Raw genomic sequence first — 18,753 nt, forward strand, 5'->3', positions numbered from 1 at the left:
GCCTATGCTACATGCAGGGATCCAAGCTGCATCTGCGGCCTACACAGCATCTTGCAGCAATGCCTGGATCCTTAACCCAATGAGTGTGGCCAGGGATGGAACCTGAATCCTCATGGATACTTTGTCAGGTTTTTAACCCGCTGAGACACAATGGAAACTCCCCAAAATACTCTTTATGATAACATAATGATGGATACACGTCACTATACATTTCTCAAAACCTACAGGTTGTACAAGACCAAGAGTGAACCCTAATGTAAACTAGAGCCTTTGGGTGATAATGACATGTCAGTATAGGGTCATCAGTTGAACTGAAACATGTCCCACTATGATGGATGTTGATGATGAGGGAGGAAGCTATGCATGTGTGGAAATGGGGAGTATATAGGAAATTTCTGTACCTTCCTTTGATTTTGCTGTGAATCTAAAACTGTTGTCTAAAAATTTATCTTGTCTAAAAAAAAATAAGGAAATAAAGCATGTCCACATAGTCAAGCTGCTTATTGTTTAATAATGGAGAGTAAGTACAGAACAAAAATTTGAATGGAATCTTCACTAAAGTACTGCACTCTTCAAAAATAAAATTCTAAATAGTAAATAATGAACCAGCCATTTGAATGTTGATCCTACTGACATTCCTACATTTTGCAATATTGTCATGATATTGGAAAATAAAAACTGGCAGGCAAATATGATAGTTAAAAACTGTTATCAAATATATTTTCTGCACATTATCATCAACTTAAATATTTTTCCTATGGAAGAATTCATTCCAAGTTCCAAATAAAACAGATATTTCCGGAGATTATATTTCTATTTGATTCTCCGGTAACTCGAAGACCTTTTCCTGTCTTCTAAAGCATTGTATGTCATGCATCTGTATAATGATCATTTTCCAGGTTGCAAAGGGTATGCAAAATTATGTTACTATGTACCACAAGGTCAGCTACTTGATAAAAGTCTATAACCTACTCCGTAATTTTGCCTATGGAATTGGGCTTTATGATTTATGACCATGCCTTTATGCTCTGAAATAATCCTATTTTGCATTAGATTGAGTAAAATATATATACAGTGATATACTGATATATTTATATAGTGACATATATATTATTAGTGAAATATAATTAGAATGCAGACAGCGGTGTAGATACATCTCAGATTGGGCTCTGAGACCGTCTCGCTGCCCTCCTTCTGTGAGAAGCGAAACGGCACACCGGAAGGTGACATCTAGTTGTAATTCAAATGACACATGACACACTTTTTCAGATTCTTGTAAACCTTAATCTCCACCCTTGGTTTCACGTATTTCATTCATAGGCAAGATTTTCTAAAAATGACGCTAATTTTAACTTAAGTCCTTTGCCCTCTGTTGTCTACTCCAATTTCCAAGTCTTAAATATTTCAGAAGATAGTCTAAACCAATTAAAATGACCTGCTTTCCAATACTCCCTCATAACAACCGTTAAGATTTCCACAACACAATGAAACATAACATGGTGGACATATTTTGAGCTGATAGCTTCCAGGTCACATCACAAGGAAGTGAAGTTATAAAAAATGGAGAAATACAGCAAATTTTCTTTCAATAATTTCTTAAGCAACTTCGGTTACTTAGCATCAAGACACTCACATCCTTCACACATGCTTTTAGTGACACTACTTAGCAAGTTACATTCATCATGTCCCCGCAACTTCATTTTATGAGAATAATTCATGGCGACTGTGCTCTTTTTTCACAGTGACTAATTGATTCTGCTCTGTTCCAGCTAAGGAAGAATGCATTTACCTTTTTTTTTTTTTTAAGAAAACTGATCAGAGTTCTTTCTAAACTTAAATATTTTTCCAAACACTAAAGGTGTATTGTATATGACATCCAGATTTTTCTACCACATTTTCCTAACTACACAAGCAACGAGAAAGAAAAAGGATTTACCATAACTAAAAGAAATCAGCTTTTATTCTACTTTTGTCTTTACTTTCAGTCTCTTATCTGGTTACTTTCAATAGGTACCAGTGTAACAAAAAGCGACCCTCAGATCAGAAAAGACTTTCAAATGATGTTCTAATTTCCCATCATCTTAAAAATCAATCAATCCATCAAAATTATTTACACGTCTTTACCTCCCCCAGACCAGGATCACTAATGACGTTTTACCTTTTAAGAAAAATATTTATCACTAGATTTTTTTTTTTTTTAGAGATCTCTGCTTATCCTTCCCTCTTGTAAAGAAAAAAAAAATCAAAAGTATCAAATTTAGGGTTTTTTTTTTTTTTAACTACTTTTGATGGCATGTGGTGATAGGATCATGTACCCTAGCAAAAACCTTCCTTCAAGGAAAGCTTGTTATAGCTTTAAAACCTGTATCATACAAGACAAGATACTTTCTAAGTCATTTTCTTTCCTGTCCCAACCATATTTTCCTCCTATTTATTTGCCGTTGGGAATTTTTTTAAATACATAAAAAGCACCACAAGCTGGGCATCCCACTATCCTTGGCTCGCTGACATGGAAACTCTCCACAAATAAAAGACAGGCTGTTGCTATGATTATTATCTTATAGATGATGGGCAGAGACTTAATCCCAAGAAGAGTTAGACAGTAAAAACTAGAACTGACACACGCTAAAGCTGACTTTGAGTCACAACTTCGTATTTAACAACTTGCTTTTCAGCTATTTTCTACTTCTCAAGTTCTAACGTACTCTGAAAATAAAGAAATCTACCCTAAGCATTCTCACTCAACACTTCTTGGTTCATCAGCACATATCCTAAGGGTTATTTTCTTTATTCTATTTACAGAATATGTAAATGATCATTTTCATCAAGCGCTAATATTTTAAATGATAGGTTTGGAGTCCTTTTTAAGTCTTGTGATAAAACATCCGCTTGTAATTTAAATGCACTTTGATGAAGATTTTGCAATGACCACCAACATGGTATATAGAGAGCGCACGCAAAACAGAGTGTTAGAGGAGATGAGATACTGCCTGCACAACACTGGGTAAACTAATGGATTAAACATCAGTCATCACTCTCTAAAATATACACCCAATTGTTCTGACTGATACAGGAGATCGGCTCTCCATGGGTAACTTCTTCTTTTCTTATAATGTGTGGGACAGAAATCTTGGTAAGTCTATTCTTATGATATGAGGTGGTGTCTGAAACCAATTTATTTGCACTCTTGCACAGTCCCACAGCCATCAAAGGAATCATACTGCTCACTTTCAGTAATTCATAACTCCATATATAGATACTGAAACTTTTAAAATCCCTCGCTAATGTTCAAGGTAGCTTAAAATAACTTAGTACTAGAAGATAGATCTAACACAAATTTCTACTTAGGATACTAACTTATTCAACATTTCGTGAATATTAATGACCCACCCTGTGAAAAGCACTGTTGTGGGACCACATATTTTTAAAGCATCTTTAACTATAATAGAAGCTGAACAAAATTATTCCAGAATTTCTTGACTATGCCTTTGTTGAAGAAGGATTTGGAAATTACAGCAAGTTTCAAATTGCATGAAAGTTCAATGGGCTTGGTTTACATGGCACAAGCAGTAATATAAAGGATGCTTGGAGCTTGAATGGTCACAACAATTAGGGATAAAGTTTAATATATATGTATATATGTAAAATTTCTCCCAACTCTGAAAATTCGGAGTACTACAGAAAGGGAAGGGTAATGTTTCTGTCCTTCTACCCACCTCACACCATGTCAAATTGAATGAAATATATCAAAAAGATTCTAGGGCCGTGGACTGCCAAATACTACTGCAAAAAGAAGGTCACAGAAATGTAATATAGTGACAGAATGCTAGAAATGGTGTCTTATTCACATAACAAAGCACGATATATTAGACCATCTAATGGAAGTACTTATCTACCTTTATGCTTTAGAAGTCTATGAATGTCCCGGAAAACAGAAGCAGAAGGAAAAAGACTGGATATGATGAAAAAGACACACACATAAAAGGAGGAGGAAATATGATAGAACTCAGAAGAAAAAGAGAATTCCGCTTGAATTTTCAGGTATTGTGGTAATAAGCAGTCTGATACTTGAGGATTAATTATGAAGTCACTTCAAACTTCAGAAGAAAATAGAATAGAAGAAAATGCTATTTACAGATGGTTAGTGGTACCTGGTAAACACAGATGACAAACTTGTTGAAAAATTAATCTGGCTGGTGTCAGGCATAAGTATCAACTCAAAGCATCCTGAGCCAAAGGAAATTGCCTTGGTTGGCTGTTTTTACTGTCTTTTCCAATGTCAGAATTCCTGCAGTTATTGTCAAATGTTCCCCCATTTCTAGAATGACTGGTGTTTACCCCCTATGATTTCTTTAGTCCTACCTATAAATAAATTTTTCTTCACCACAGAAATTTCTTGAAGTGTCTCAAGTATTTTCCCATTTGTATAGAATTGTTTTCAGTTAAAGTTTTAAAAAATACATAAATGTGTTTATTTGCTACCATTACCACAACTCACACTTTGTCCAGCACAGTATTTGTTTTTCATTTATATGACTCATTTGTCTGTAGTTAATCAGCAATTGCCAGTCTTTTAAAAATGCATTGGAGTTCCCTTCGTGACATAGTGGTTAACAAATCTGATTAGGAACCACAAGGTTGCAGGTTCGATCCCTGGCCTTGCTCAGTGGGTTAAGGATCTGGCGTTGCCACGAGCTGTGGTGTAGGTCACAGGCGAGGCTCAGATCCCGCATTGCTGTGGCTCTGGTGCAGGCCGGTGGCTACAGCTCTGATTAGACCCCTAGCCTGGGAACCTCCATATGCTGCGGGAGCGGCCCAAGAAATGGCAAAAAAAAAAAAAAGACAAATAAATAAATAAATAAATAAAAATAAAATAAAACTGCATCTACTGTACCAGAACAAGTAATTTGCTTCTATCATATTTAAAGCTGTAAGGATATAGAAATCAAAAATCAGAACAGATCACATCAGAGCTTCAGTATAGCATTATTAATATAGAATCCCAAATATCATACATTACTGCACCACAGTTTTTGATATATTTTGGTGAATTTTAACAAGTTTTTGAAATAATTTTTGCAAATTACCACACTGACTTTTGCACATGACACTGTCTGCAAAACTCAATTTCCTACTATTTCTGTTTAAAGGTGTATCAGATAGAGTCGAGTTAAAGAATATCGACAACCTACACACAACTGAGAAATAGAAACACAAGGTGCCATGAATAGACATTTCATTTATGCAATGAATATGAAGTTAATGCACACTTCTCACCTTATTATGATACAGTCCTACTCTTAGAACACTGTTTTCCATAGAGTAATAGAATTGAAGATGGCAGCTCTTGCCCAAGCAGTGACACACAGAGCTATTTAGATAAGCTCTGCTGTTTAAATGGTCAAGAGTAGAAGCATGCATAGCCCCTACCCATATACAGTAACCTGAAAAATAAAGGGAAAAAAGCAATTTAGAAAAATTAGTTGCTTTCTGTTTGAAAAAAATTATTGTACCGCTGGAGTTTTCAAACAGGTTTGAAACGCAAATACTTCATTTAAAAATATAGAGGTTTTTGTTTTGGTTTTGTTGTTGTGATTTTTATTTTTTGTTTATTTGTTTTTTGGCCATGTCCATGGCATGTGGAGGTTCCTGGGCCAGGAATCGAAACTGTGCCACAGCAGTCATCTGAGCCACAACAATGATAATGCCAGTTTCTTAACTGCTAGGCCTCTAGCGAACACCAATGTTTTAAAATGATTACATCAACTACCAATTACAGGTTTTTATTTCCATACCTGATTTCTCAAATGCATTGAAATTTCCTGATTCCTGAAATCAATGTTTGATAATACCCTCAATATGAAAACTCAATATTCTTACAAAAAGAAATCTAATGATATAAAAATCTCTATGCCACCAAGTGATCACTTTCTTTCAGATGTCATGATGTAATCTTTATTTAATCAAAAATTCCTTATCTCTCCTGCCAGAATTCTTTTTCCTTTTGATTATTTTTTTCTGCTCTTCACAGAAGAACCTTTATAGTTTAAGGTAATATAATTTAAACTGTCCTCTTTCTTACCTGGAAATATCAGATATCTACAGTCCTACTAGACTGTATCTATGGATTTTATAGTACATAAAAATACTGTCAATCATTTTTTACCATCTGATTCTTAAAACCAGTGTGGATTGTTTTTGAACTCAACACAGAGATACAAAGATATTTCTATGCTTTTATAACTTCAGCTTTCAAAGGTAAAGTCTTTCAAATGCTTTCTTTGTAAATTAGCAAACATTCCTTCAGCTTCTAGAAACTATGAGTTTAAATTAAGTGAAACTCTTTATTTACTAGAAAAGTTAGACTTTATTAAAAAAAATAGTACAAGTTAATACTTTACTTCTGATCTATACCCAAAGAAATGATAAGTAAAATGAAAACATATTTTTACAAAAGCAGAAACTGGTTAATCTCAAAGATAAGGAAAAAGCAGATATGCCAGTTGATGAGCAGGGCTGAAGCCACAGAACCCTTGGACTTTGGGACCAGAAGCAGGCTGCAATAACTAGAATTCTGAGTAATTCAATGTTGCAAATCCTGGATGAACAGAGTCAAAATTCTCTCAATTAAATCAAAGATTAGGGCTGGGAACCCTAAAATGAAGTAGGAAATATACTTACCCTCACTGTTGTGGGCTATGACTAAGTGACAGAAATGCACAACTTCAAACATTACCATGAGGTATGAAAACCTAAAGTAAGACTGTTGTTCAGATAAGCTTCTGGGTTACTGAGTAATACTACAATAAAACTGCTGAGCAAGGAGGTAGAAACAAAGAAAAAGAGGAAGAAAGAATAAAGAGGGGTGGAGAAACAGAAAAAGAAAATAAATAACTCTTCTTGTTTAAGAAGAAAAAACTGAATTCACTGGTACAAACCACTGAGTAAGAACTGGTGAGGCAAGCAGATGCAGAGAATCATAATTTTCAAGAACAGAATTGCAAGAACACGAACTTCTATGGGAATAGTAGAGGGGTGGGGAAAAAAACCCTAAACTTTGATTGATGTACTGCTGGAGGCTCAGGGTGAACACAGTTGAGAGCAAAAAACTCCAAGCAGTCCCATCTTAGGGAGGATCCCACTCTTGTGAGTTTTACCTAAAGGAGCCCTACACCAAGTTCTCACGGTAAGAATCAGAGAAAAATCCCCTTGTGCCTACATGCCCAGCTTTCACACACAAACACAAAAAATTACAGGGCATACTAAAAGCAAAAAATGTAGAGTCTGAGGAGAAAGAATAAGCATCAGAACCAGACCCATATCTGGCAGGGATGTTGGAATTAGCAGACAGGAATTTACAACAACTATGATTAATAAGTTAATATTAACAATGGGAAAAGTATAAAACATACAAGAAAAAGAGACAATTGTAAGCAGATAGTTGGAAATTTTAAGCAAGAATAAAAAATGTTAAGGATAAAAAACAATATAACAAATGAAGAAAGACTTCAAAGGGCTCATTAGATTTGACTCTTCTGAGAATATGTAAATAGGAAGTTCCAAAACTGAAAAGCAAGCAAATAAACAAACAACCACCCCCCCGCCCCCCACACAAAACCAACAGTGGAACATAAAGGAATAATTCAATAATTCTAAGAACTAAGAACTCTGGGAAAACTACAAAAGGTATAACATATGCACAATGGGAATATGAGAAGAGAGAAAGAGGAAGAATCAATATTTGAAGTAATAATGACTGAGAATTTTCCTCCAAATTAATGACAGACACCAAGCCACAGATCCTGTAAGTTCAGAAAACACTATGTAGGATAAATATCCAAGAAACTACAACCCAGCATATTATTATATTCAGAAATACAAAAAGAAAATCTTGAAATATTCCAGGAAGAAAAAAAATCTCACCTATAGAGGAAAAATGGTAAGAATTGCATTAGACTTCTCTTTAGAAAGCATGTAAGCAAGAGGAGAGTAGAGTAAAATATTTAGGTATTGAAAGAAGAAAAAAATTCAACCTAGAATTCTATATCCAACAAAATTACCTTCAGTAATGAAAGACAATGACTTTCCCAAACAAATAAAAGTGGAGGGAATTTGTGGCCAGTAGACTTAGTTTGCATGTGATGCCAGAAGGCATTCTTCAGAGGGAAGGAAAATTGTATAGGTCAGAAACTCAGAACTACATAAAGAAAGGAATTAGTATTAGAGAAGGAATAAATGAGAGTTAAGATAAAACATTTTCAACTTGCTTAGTTGAACAAAAAGTAAGTCTATTCAAAATGGTAATAATGTTAATGTACTTCATAATTATGGTTTATGTATAAGTGAAATGAATGACAACAATAAAATGAGGGAAAGGAGGGAAGAATTAGGAATATTTTATTAAAGAAGGTATTTGTACTACCTATGAAGATATACAGAGTTATTTAAAAGTGGACTTCAATTAGTCATAACTGCATTTCACAAACTCTGGAGTAACCACTAAAGAAAGTAAAAAAGGAAGCACAATTGATATATTTTTGTATTGCTACCTTCATCATCACTACTTTGATCCTGCTGAGGTGTAGATTCTAAGATGGGAATTTCTCTTGTTTTTGTGCGCACCCAGGAACTTTGCCCAGCAGATGCTTCTGCTACCCAGTTACACATGTCAAATTCAAATCCACAGGCCTGACACACTAAAAAGAGGAGAAAAAAATGTTGGATGATCACAATCTACTTGAGTGGCTGCTTAACAATGATTGTAGATGTAATCAAGGCTTAAATACACACACACACACACACACACACACACTCATATCTGGAAATTTTGATTCAATAAGCTTTAGAGTGCACTCTACTTTTAAAAAGTTCTTCATTTGATCCAGATGGGTGTCCACCCAAATGAGAAGCAATTGCATAAAAAAATGAAGAGATTTCACTTTTTCTTGTACTGCTGCTTCAGTTTTGATTTCTTAAATAGCAATATCTGACCTTATCTACTTTATGGAATTCAGTTAGCTTAAATCATTTACTATCTATAACCACACTGAAATTTTAAAGAAACATCACTGTATATATAATTGCAAGAAATTTATTATAATTGTTTTACCATCTTTCACTTAAAATAAAAACACAGGCTTCCAGTAACACTCCAGCTAAAACCCCAATGACTCCAGATAAAACTAGAACATAGATATCAGTGGAGTTTGTCAAATGAGAATCTCTGATATTCCTATTAGGGGTCTGAGTCTCACGGATGGCCTACACACTAACAAGTCAGGCAGGCATCTCTCACTCTTTTTTTTTTTTTTAAAGGCCACACTTGCAGCTTATGGACGTTCCCAGCCTAAGGGTTGAATCAGAGCTTCAGCTGCCATCAACAGCCACAGCCACAGCAGATCCAAGCCTCATGTGTGACCTATACCACAGCTTGCAGCAACGCTGTGTCCTTAACCCACTGAGCGAAGCCTGGAATCAAACCTGCATCCTCACAGAGACAATGTTGGTCCTTAACCCGCTGAACCACAACAGGAATTCCAGGCATCTCGTTTTAACACTTACACTTCAATCCTCCATCTGTAGAATTAAATCTGCAGAGACTTGCATCTGGATGGCAGAGTGTCTCCTCTGTATTCGATGCTTCTTGACATGGTAAATTTTCATCTGTTAAATTTAAAAATTGGCAAGAAGTGAGATGCAAGTGTCACTAAAAAGAAGCATGCATTTCTTAAAATATTAACAAAGCACATTCTACAAAGCACGCTCCACTTCTCACTATGGCAGCCTCACCCCTTAGGGAGACCCATTACACAGAGAAACAGATTGGGGTGGGGGGAGAGAATAAACCAACCATGCCAGTGTTCTGGATTTTAATCAGATCTCTGTGGGAATCCTCCATGTATCTCCAGATCTAATGTGGAAACACAGAGCCTACCAGTAGGCGGATAATTGCACGTGTCAAACATCACACAGGACATCCTCTTTAAGGATGGGAACTACTACTTTCCCTGATGACCTTTCGAATGGAATGTGTTTCCACCCCAAGAGTCCACCCAACACAGGACTTGAAGATGGTTGAAGTATTTTTCTTCGTGTGTGTGTGTGTGTTCCTAGGGCTGCACCCACGGCATATGGAGATTTCCAGGCTAAAGGTCAATCAGAGCTGTAGCTGCTGGCCTACACCACAGCCACAGCAATGCTGGATCCTTAACCCACTGAGCGGGGGCAGGGATGGAACCCACAACCTCATGGTGCCTAGTCGGATTTGTTAACCACTGAGCCATGATGGGAACTCCTGAGGTATTTTTCTTGTCCCCACTCCCACTTCCAGATAATTCTCTCTCATGACAAAGGAGGCAAAATATATAGTGGAGAAAAGACAGTCTCTTCAATAAATGGTGCTGGGAAAACTGGCCAGCTACATGAATAAGAACGTAATTAGAACATTCTCTAACACCATCTACAAAAATAAATTCAAAATGGATTAAAAACCTAAATATAAGACCAGATACTATAAAACTCCTAGAGGAAAGCATAGGCAGAGCATTCTGACAGAAGTCAGAGCAATATTTTCTTTGACTAAGCTCCAAAGTAAAGGAAATAAAAGCAAAAATAAACAAATGAGATCTAATTAAACTTAACTTTTTCACAGCAAAGGAAACCATTAACAAAATGAAAAGACAACCTACAGAATGGGAGAAATTATTTGCAAATGGTATGACTGATAAGGGATTGATATCCAAAATAAATAAACAGCTCATACAACTCAAGATTCAAAAAACAACTTGACTAAAATACAATTTTTTCTACTGTACAGCATGATCACCCAATTATACATACATGTACACATTCTATTTTCGCACATTATCATGCTCCATCATAAGTGGATAGTTCCCAGTGCTACACAGCAGGATCTCATTGCTTATCCATTCCAAAGGCAATAGTTTTCATCTATTAACCCCAAATTCCCAATCCATCCCAATCCCTTCCCCTCCCCCTCAGCAACCACAAGACTGTCCTCCAAGTCCATGATTTTCTATTCTGCAGAAAGGTTCATTTATGTTGTATATTACATTCAAGATATGTGATATCAAATGGTATCTGTCTTTCTCTTTCTGACTTACTTCACTTAGTATGAGAGTCTCTAGTTCCAACCATTTGCTGAATAGACATTTTTCCAAAGAAGAAATGCTGATGGCCAACAGGAACATGAAAAGATGCTCAAGATCATTAACTACCAGAAAAGGAGTTCCCGTCGTGGCGCAGTGGTTAACGAATCCAACTAGGAACCATGAGGTTGCAGGTTCGATCCCTGCCCTTGCTCAGTGGGTTAAAGATCCGGCATTGCCGTGAGCTGTGGTGTAGGTTGCAGATGCGGCTCGGATCCAGCGTTGCTGTGGCTCTGGAGTAGGCCGGTGGCTACAGCTCCGATTCGACCCCTAACCTGGGAACCTCCATATGCCACGGGAGCAGCCCAAGAAATGGCAAAAAGATGAAAAGAAAAAGTTATCAGAAAAATGCAAGGCGTTCCCTTGTGGTGCAGCAAGTTAAGGATCAGGCATTGTCACTGCAGCAGTGTGGGTTACCACTGTGGTGAAGGTTCTCGCCCTGGCCTGGGAATTTTCACATGCCACAGGTACAGCCAAAAAAGAAAAATGCAAATCAAAACCACAATGAAACATCAGCTCACAACTGTCAGAATGGCTATTATCAGAAAGAACACAAATAACCAATGTTGTTGAGGACGTGGAGAAAGGGGAACCTGTTGTTGGGAATGTAAATTGGTGCAGCCACTGTGGAAAATGTACTGAGGTTTCTCACCTTCCTAAATATCCAAGCTTTGAATCTCCCGACATCAAATGATATCCCCATCATCTACAGACACGGTACACTACCTCTCAATCCTTCAAGACTTTAGCCCTTGGCTCTATGTCATTCTTTGTCATTTCAATATTCACTTTCATCTTGCCTCTTAATTTCTCAATTTTTTTCTAACTGATGCTCCATCATTTATGCAAACCAACCTTTGCCACCACTCAGCTAAGGATGATCACAACTGTCAGTAACTGACAGTTAGATTTTTTTAATTGAATTTAAGCGCCTGACATCAACCTTTGAAATGCTGAGGCATCCATTCCAAAGACATCCATCTCTAGTAAGCATGCTGCCCCTACTTGCTGGATAAAGAGCCAGGCCGCCCTACTCCTGAAGCTGCCCTTTTCAAATCCCTTGGTGACATAGATAACTAATCAGGTGAGTGACCCCCCTTTTCCCTTCCTGCACTTTAATTCTCACTCTTGTTTTAAATTCACCAATAAACAGTGAACCTGGGAAACATTAGCTACCCCACCCTCAGCCTCAATAAAGGCAGAACCCAATGAGAAGCAAATCTTGTTCTTCGGAACTTCCCTGTTGGTTCTTATTGAGGCATGTCTTATAATAATAACAAGAACCACAAGGGTTGGACCAGCCACAACATGGGCACTGGCCTGGGAAATGTCTATGGGGATGGTAGTCCCAGCCCAGGTGAGAGCTCAACATTCAGTGATGCAGATAGCATCACTATGGAGAGGCTGAGAAACCTACCACCCTATCCACAATGAAACACTCCCCATGAAACACTCTGCCTACTCCAGCCTGCATCTGTGCAGTGCAACATGAGTGATGGGCAACCGCCATTCTAAGCAAAATGACTCCATATCCCTGACTACTCACTCCATTGCAGTGGGGCCATCCCAGTACATCCTCCTAATTCTTTCCTCTTCCTCCATTCCTAGGCAAACTATTCAAAACCTTCTGCCCCTTCCCTAATTCTCTAACTCCTCCTTCCCCTCAGCTACGTAAGAGGCTAATCATCTTACTTCACATTTCATTGAGAAAATGAGAGAAATCAGAAGAATGCTGCACCAACCCGACCACCAAACTACCTGCACCACCACCCACTTGCCTGTCTTCGTCTAACTGTGCATCAGCTAGTCCTGCTCCACTCTGGGTCCACTCCTTTCATATACTCGGAAAGTACCTCTCCTCTTCCCTGTTTCAGCAATCATTCCAGCAATTTCTCCCCCTCTTTCACATCGTGCTTTCTTTCCCTTCAGTACACAAAGGAGCCACAACTTCATCTATCTTAAGAAAACCTCTTAAACCTAGAACCCCTCCAACTAAGTTCTACAAGTTCTGCCTATTTTCACTGACGCCAACACAGTTCTCTTCCCCCACCCCATTCTCTCTTGCACCTGTTCCAATGAGGCTTGTTTAAACTGTTGTTAATGATGTAAAATTCACATTATATAAAATTCACCATTTTAACCATTTAACAGTATATGATTTGGTGGCTTTTATATCTTCCATGCTGCACGATTATCACCAAAACAGGTGCATCAATCCAGACTAAAACTTTTTACCAATTAGGAGTCACTCCCCATTCTCTCCTCCTCCTCTGGCACCCACTAAACTGCTTTCGGCCTCAATGGATTTGCCTTCTCAGCATATTTCATATAAATGGAGTCATACATTACATGGTCCTTTGTATTTGACTTCTTTTACTTCGCAAAATGTTTTCAAGGGTTATTTATATGTTAGTGCAACATACATTAGAACACTTTTTTTTTTTTTACCCTTACCACTCTGCTAAAACTGCATATATCAAGGTTGATCTCTCCATGGCTAAGTCTATTACATATTTTTTAAATTATACTTGATTTATAACACTCATAAAATTATAACAAAGGCCCAGACCTTTCACAGGACTCCAACATAGAAATCCTTTGCCGACTTGGCCAATTCACTTGGATAACCAACATGCATCTCAAATGAAATATGCCTAAAACTAGACATGTTTTCTGATTTTTTTTTCTGCCCAAACCCCATCCTTCTAGCTCAGGTAGGAAATTTGGTGTCATCTATGTCTTATTTCTTACTTTCACTGAAACACATCCAGAATCTCACTACATCTTACCTCTTCCATTGTCACTATTAATTTGAGTCAAGGGAACGTCATTCTTTCTAGATTACGGCAAAAACTGAGTGGGCCTCCTTATTGCTGCCCTTGCCCCATTATGATCTTCCAATATTCTCAGAACAAAATAAAATTAAACTACAAATCTGGGAAACCCATATGTTTCTTATAATTAAATGTTACATGTTAAGTAAAACAGATTTTGATATAGCCAAGCATTTGGAGTGGAAGGAAAATGAAAATACAACTTACTAAAAATTGTGCCCTGGGGCTACAATAGTGTCTAGAAGGAAAATGATCATCAGGAATGAAAAAAGATTGATCTCAAATCCTGTAATTTAACTATTCATCTAAAGAAAGGAGGACAAGAAAAATATGTTAGAGCTAAATCAAAGCAGTGAGTCAGGTCACATCTCTTCTGCTCAGAATCATCAAATGGGTTTCTATCCTACAAGAAATAAATACAACATTCCTTTCCATGATCTGCCTTACACAAACCAGGCTCACTCTTGCCTCACGACTTTTGCATTTATAGTACCTTCCAATATACACGTGGCTTGCTCCCACAATTGCTTGGGGCTTGATTTTTGCTTTGTTTTTGTTCAGAAACTATGTTCTGCATGTGACCACACCTGACCACTTTATGTAAAACTCCATCTCCGCCTCACCGATGGCACCCTTAGTTTTTTTCATTGTATCCATAGTACATATCACCACTTGACATATTTTAGACATTTTTATTTACTCACTTACTTTCTTTCTCTTTCTAACTAAAACATAAATTCCATGAACTCAGGGATTACTGTTTGTTTTTTCACTGCTGTCTCCCTGATATCTCGAAAAATTCTTGATAATACATAGGTGTTTAATGAATGAATAAATGCATATAGATTGTTAAATGAATGAATAAATGACCTAAGGTCAATACCATGAAATCTTTTAAAATAACACAGACTTTATATAAATTGTCCACATCTTTCCTGAAAATAAAATTGAAGCAATTGGTTATGAAAATGATTTATGAAGAACATCCATAATCTTGTTTCTCATAATGGGATCTTACAAATGATGAATACGCAAAGCCTCTTGAATGTTAGACCCACTGAAAATAAAACTGCATATGCAATTAAGGGAGTGTGGGCGATTAAGAGAAGCTAAGATTGCACAATAACAACTACCGTGAAACAATTAAAACTCTAATTTTTGTAGATTCAGATAATAGCTACAAAGCTTCTGCCCCTAGAGCTGCATAATTAAATATATTCCCTAGTTCAATTAAATGTTGTATTTTATCTCTAATTTTTCACTATTTATACAAGACCGACAAAAGTACTGTAAACAAAAATAGCAAAATACTCAAATACAAATTGCATGGAATTTAAAATGCAGCTTGTGTCAGTTGGTATGAAATATCTTTCACCAATGTCAACCACTTGTACGACTACCTTTAATCCTCTGAACCAGAATTTATAACCATAAAAATAGTGATATGGGGATATAAGTTGTCAATCAATTCATCTCCTGGACAGGTTTTTATTTTAGTGTGTTCAATCTCAAAGATCAAGGCTATTTAAAGATGTCATTTATACTTATATTCATATTCATTTTCTCTCTCTCCCCACCCTCTCTCTTATTCTTATATTGCATCACAGTCCAGCTGTTGAAAATTATCATTGACATTTTAAAATTCTCCATTAGTGATGCACAATCAGCAGGATGAAGCTTTGTCAGTGATTTCAACGTCTCCATACCGAGGAAGCCACTTGTGTAAAGCCAACCATCCTTCAAATCTTGTACTAAAAGGTTGTGTGAAATTGGCCAGACTCTCTCAGATGGCAGACGATGAAGTCCAAGCCTCAAGGCTATGGTGGCAAACGTTAGAGCCGACATCCACTTTTGACTCTAGGGGCTTTTGCCAATTTTGTTATCAGTTTTCTTAAATTAGTAATAGATTTCAATGAATAGTCATCAGATCTTAAAAGGTAGCTAGAAATAAATAAGGTATAGAGGATAACGAAGTCCTTACTTATTTAACTGGATTACATGCATTATTCAGGCTCTCATTAGGGAGAATTTGTGGGTTTTTTTGGACCCTTTACAAAGTCCTGGCAAACCAATTGAAAAATACTCACAGAATATTCCGGATAGTCTGATTATGAGCCATATCATGTAATCTACAAAAATATATAATAGTTTATTCAAGAATCAAAAGTAATTAAGAATAAGTGATTAAGCACATTCTCTTTTAGTCAGTCATAAACCTTGATCTTTTTTGATATTTACAACTTTGGTAAAGTCTAAACAGATCTCCCTTTCAATAAATACATTGTAAATATTCATATCTTGGGAAGGGCAGTAGCTAGAATGAAACTGTTTAAAGGTATGAGAATAATAAAAAATATATAATATTACATAGAATTCTATCTTATTGTACAACTTGAAAATATTAAGAAACCATGAAGATACTCATATCTACTTTTACGGAGTATGTCTATTTCTATATTAAAGAGTATATAGAAAGAAACAGTTATATTATTTCCCTACAAATAATACTACACTTATTAATCTATGTAGTAGCTTCCTTATCAAGAATTTTCCAATGGTAAAAAGTTACTTTTTTTCAAATTTCTTTTTAAATTTACACATGGTAAAATCATATTTTTTGACATTTATTTCTATGAGTTTTGACAGACACACAGCCATGGTCTATAAATCTATCAATAATTCACTTATTCAGTCAGGACTTTTTTTTTTGTCTTTTGTCTTTTTTGTTGTTGTTGTAGTTGTTGCTATTTCTTGGGCTGCTCCCGCGGCATATGGAGGTTCCCAGGCTAGGGGTTGAATTGGAGCTGTAGCCACCGGCCTACGCCAGAGCCACAGCAACGCGGGATCCGAGCCGCGTCTGCAACCTACACCACAGCTCACGGCAACGCCGGATCGTTAACCCACTGAGCAAGGGCAGGGACCGAACCCGCAACCTCATGGTTCCTAGTCGGATTCGTTAACCACTGCGCCACGATGGGAACTCCCAGTCAGGACTTTTTGATGGCAAAGTCGCAGGATACAAAATCTATATACAGAAATCGACAGCGTTTCTATAAACTAACAATAAAAAAGCAGAAAAGGAAATTAGGGAAGCAATCCCGTTTACCATCGCTTCCAAAAGAATAAAATACCTAGGAGTAAACCTACCTAAAGAAACAAAAGACCTATACTCTGAAAACTACAAGCCACTGATGAAAGAAATCAAAGATGACACAAATAGGTGGAAAGATATACCATGCTCGTGGATTGGAAGAGTTAATATTATCAAAATGACTACACTACCTAAGGCGATCTACAGATTCAATGCAATCCCTATCAAATTACCAAGGACATTTTTCACAGAACTTGAACAAAATATTTTAAAGTTTGTTTGGAAGCACAAACGACCCAGACTAGCCAAAGACATCCTGAAAAAGAAAAATGGAGCTGGAGGAATCAGGCTCCTGGACTTCAGCCTATACTACAAAGCAAAAATCAACAAAACCATACAGTACTGGCACAAAGACAGACATATAGATCAGTAGAACAGGATAGAAAGCCCAGAATTAAACCCACGCACCTACAGCCAACTCATCTATGACAAAGGAGGCAAGAATATACAAGGGAGAAAGGACAGCTTGTTCAATAAGTGGTACTAGGAAAACTGGACAGCCACATGGAAAAGAATGAAATTAGAACACTCCCTAACACTATACACAAAAAATCAACTCCAAATGGATTTAAGACCTAGATATAAGACCAGACACTATCAAACTCCTAGAGGAAAACATAGGCCAAACACTCTCTGACATAAACGACAGCAACATCTTCTCAGATCCACCTATCAGAGTATTGACAATAAAAAGAAAAATAAACAAATGGGACCTAATCAAACTTCAAAGTTTCTGCACAGCAAAGGAAACCCTTAACAACACAAAAAGACAATCCAAAGAATGGGAGAAAATCTTTGTAAGTGAATCGACTGACAAGGGATTAATCTCCAAAATTTATAAACACCTTCTGCTGCTCCATACCAAGAAAACAAACAACACCATCACAAAATGGGAAGAAGATCTAAACAGACAATTCTCCAAAGAAGACATACAGATGGCCAAGAAACACATGAAAAGGTGTTCAACATCAGTCATTAGAGAAACTGCAAATCAAAACCACTCTGAGGTACCACCTTACACCAGCCAGAATGGCCATCATCCGAAAGTCTACAAACAACAAGTGCTGGAGAGGGTGTGGACAAAAAGGAACCCTAGTACACTGTTGGTGGGATTGTAACCACTGTGGAAAGCAGTATGGAGATGCCTCAGAAAACTAAACACAGAACTACCATTTGATCCAGCAATCCCACTCCTGGGCATCTATCTAGAGAAAACCATGACTCACAAAGACACATGTACTCCAATGTTCATTGCAGCACTATTTACAATAGCCGAGACATGGTAACAACCTAAATGTCCATCGACAGAGGAGTGGATCCAGAAGAAGTGGTACATATACACAATGGAATATGACTCAGCCATCAAAAAGAATGAAATACCAGCATTTTTTGCAACACGGATGGACCTAGAAACTATCATGCTAAGTGAAGTCAGCCGTACAATGAGACACCAACATCCAATGCTTTCACTGAAATGTGGAATCTGAAAAAAGGACAGACTGAACTTCTTTGCAGAACAGATGCTGATTCACAGACATTGAAAAACGTATGGTTTCCGGGAGTTCTCATCATGGCACAGTGGTTAACGAATCCAACTAGG

The 18,753-nt window shown here is 37.0% G+C and overlaps 1 protein-coding gene across 1 annotated transcript in view; it reads right to left on the reverse strand.

The window, feature by feature from the left end:
• Positions 1 to 18,753, reverse strand: part of MALRD1 (MAM and LDL receptor class A domain containing 1) — a 600,618-nt gene that overhangs the window by 533,031 nt on the left and 48,834 nt on the right. The window contains exons 6-8 of the mRNA XM_047755391.1: positions 9,562 to 9,663; positions 8,550 to 8,696; positions 5,278 to 5,444 (exon numbers count right to left, since the gene is read on the reverse strand). Of these exons, the coding sequence (XP_047611347.1) occupies positions 5,278 to 5,444; positions 8,550 to 8,696; positions 9,562 to 9,663 (416 nt within the window). The remainder of the gene's footprint in view (positions 1 to 5,277; positions 5,445 to 8,549; positions 8,697 to 9,561; positions 9,664 to 18,753) is intronic.

The sequence above is a fragment of the Phacochoerus africanus genome, chromosome 12 (assembly GCF_016906955.1).
Source record: "Phacochoerus africanus isolate WHEZ1 chromosome 12, ROS_Pafr_v1, whole genome shotgun sequence".
NCBI lineage: Eukaryota > Metazoa > Chordata > Mammalia > Artiodactyla > Suidae > Phacochoerus > Phacochoerus africanus.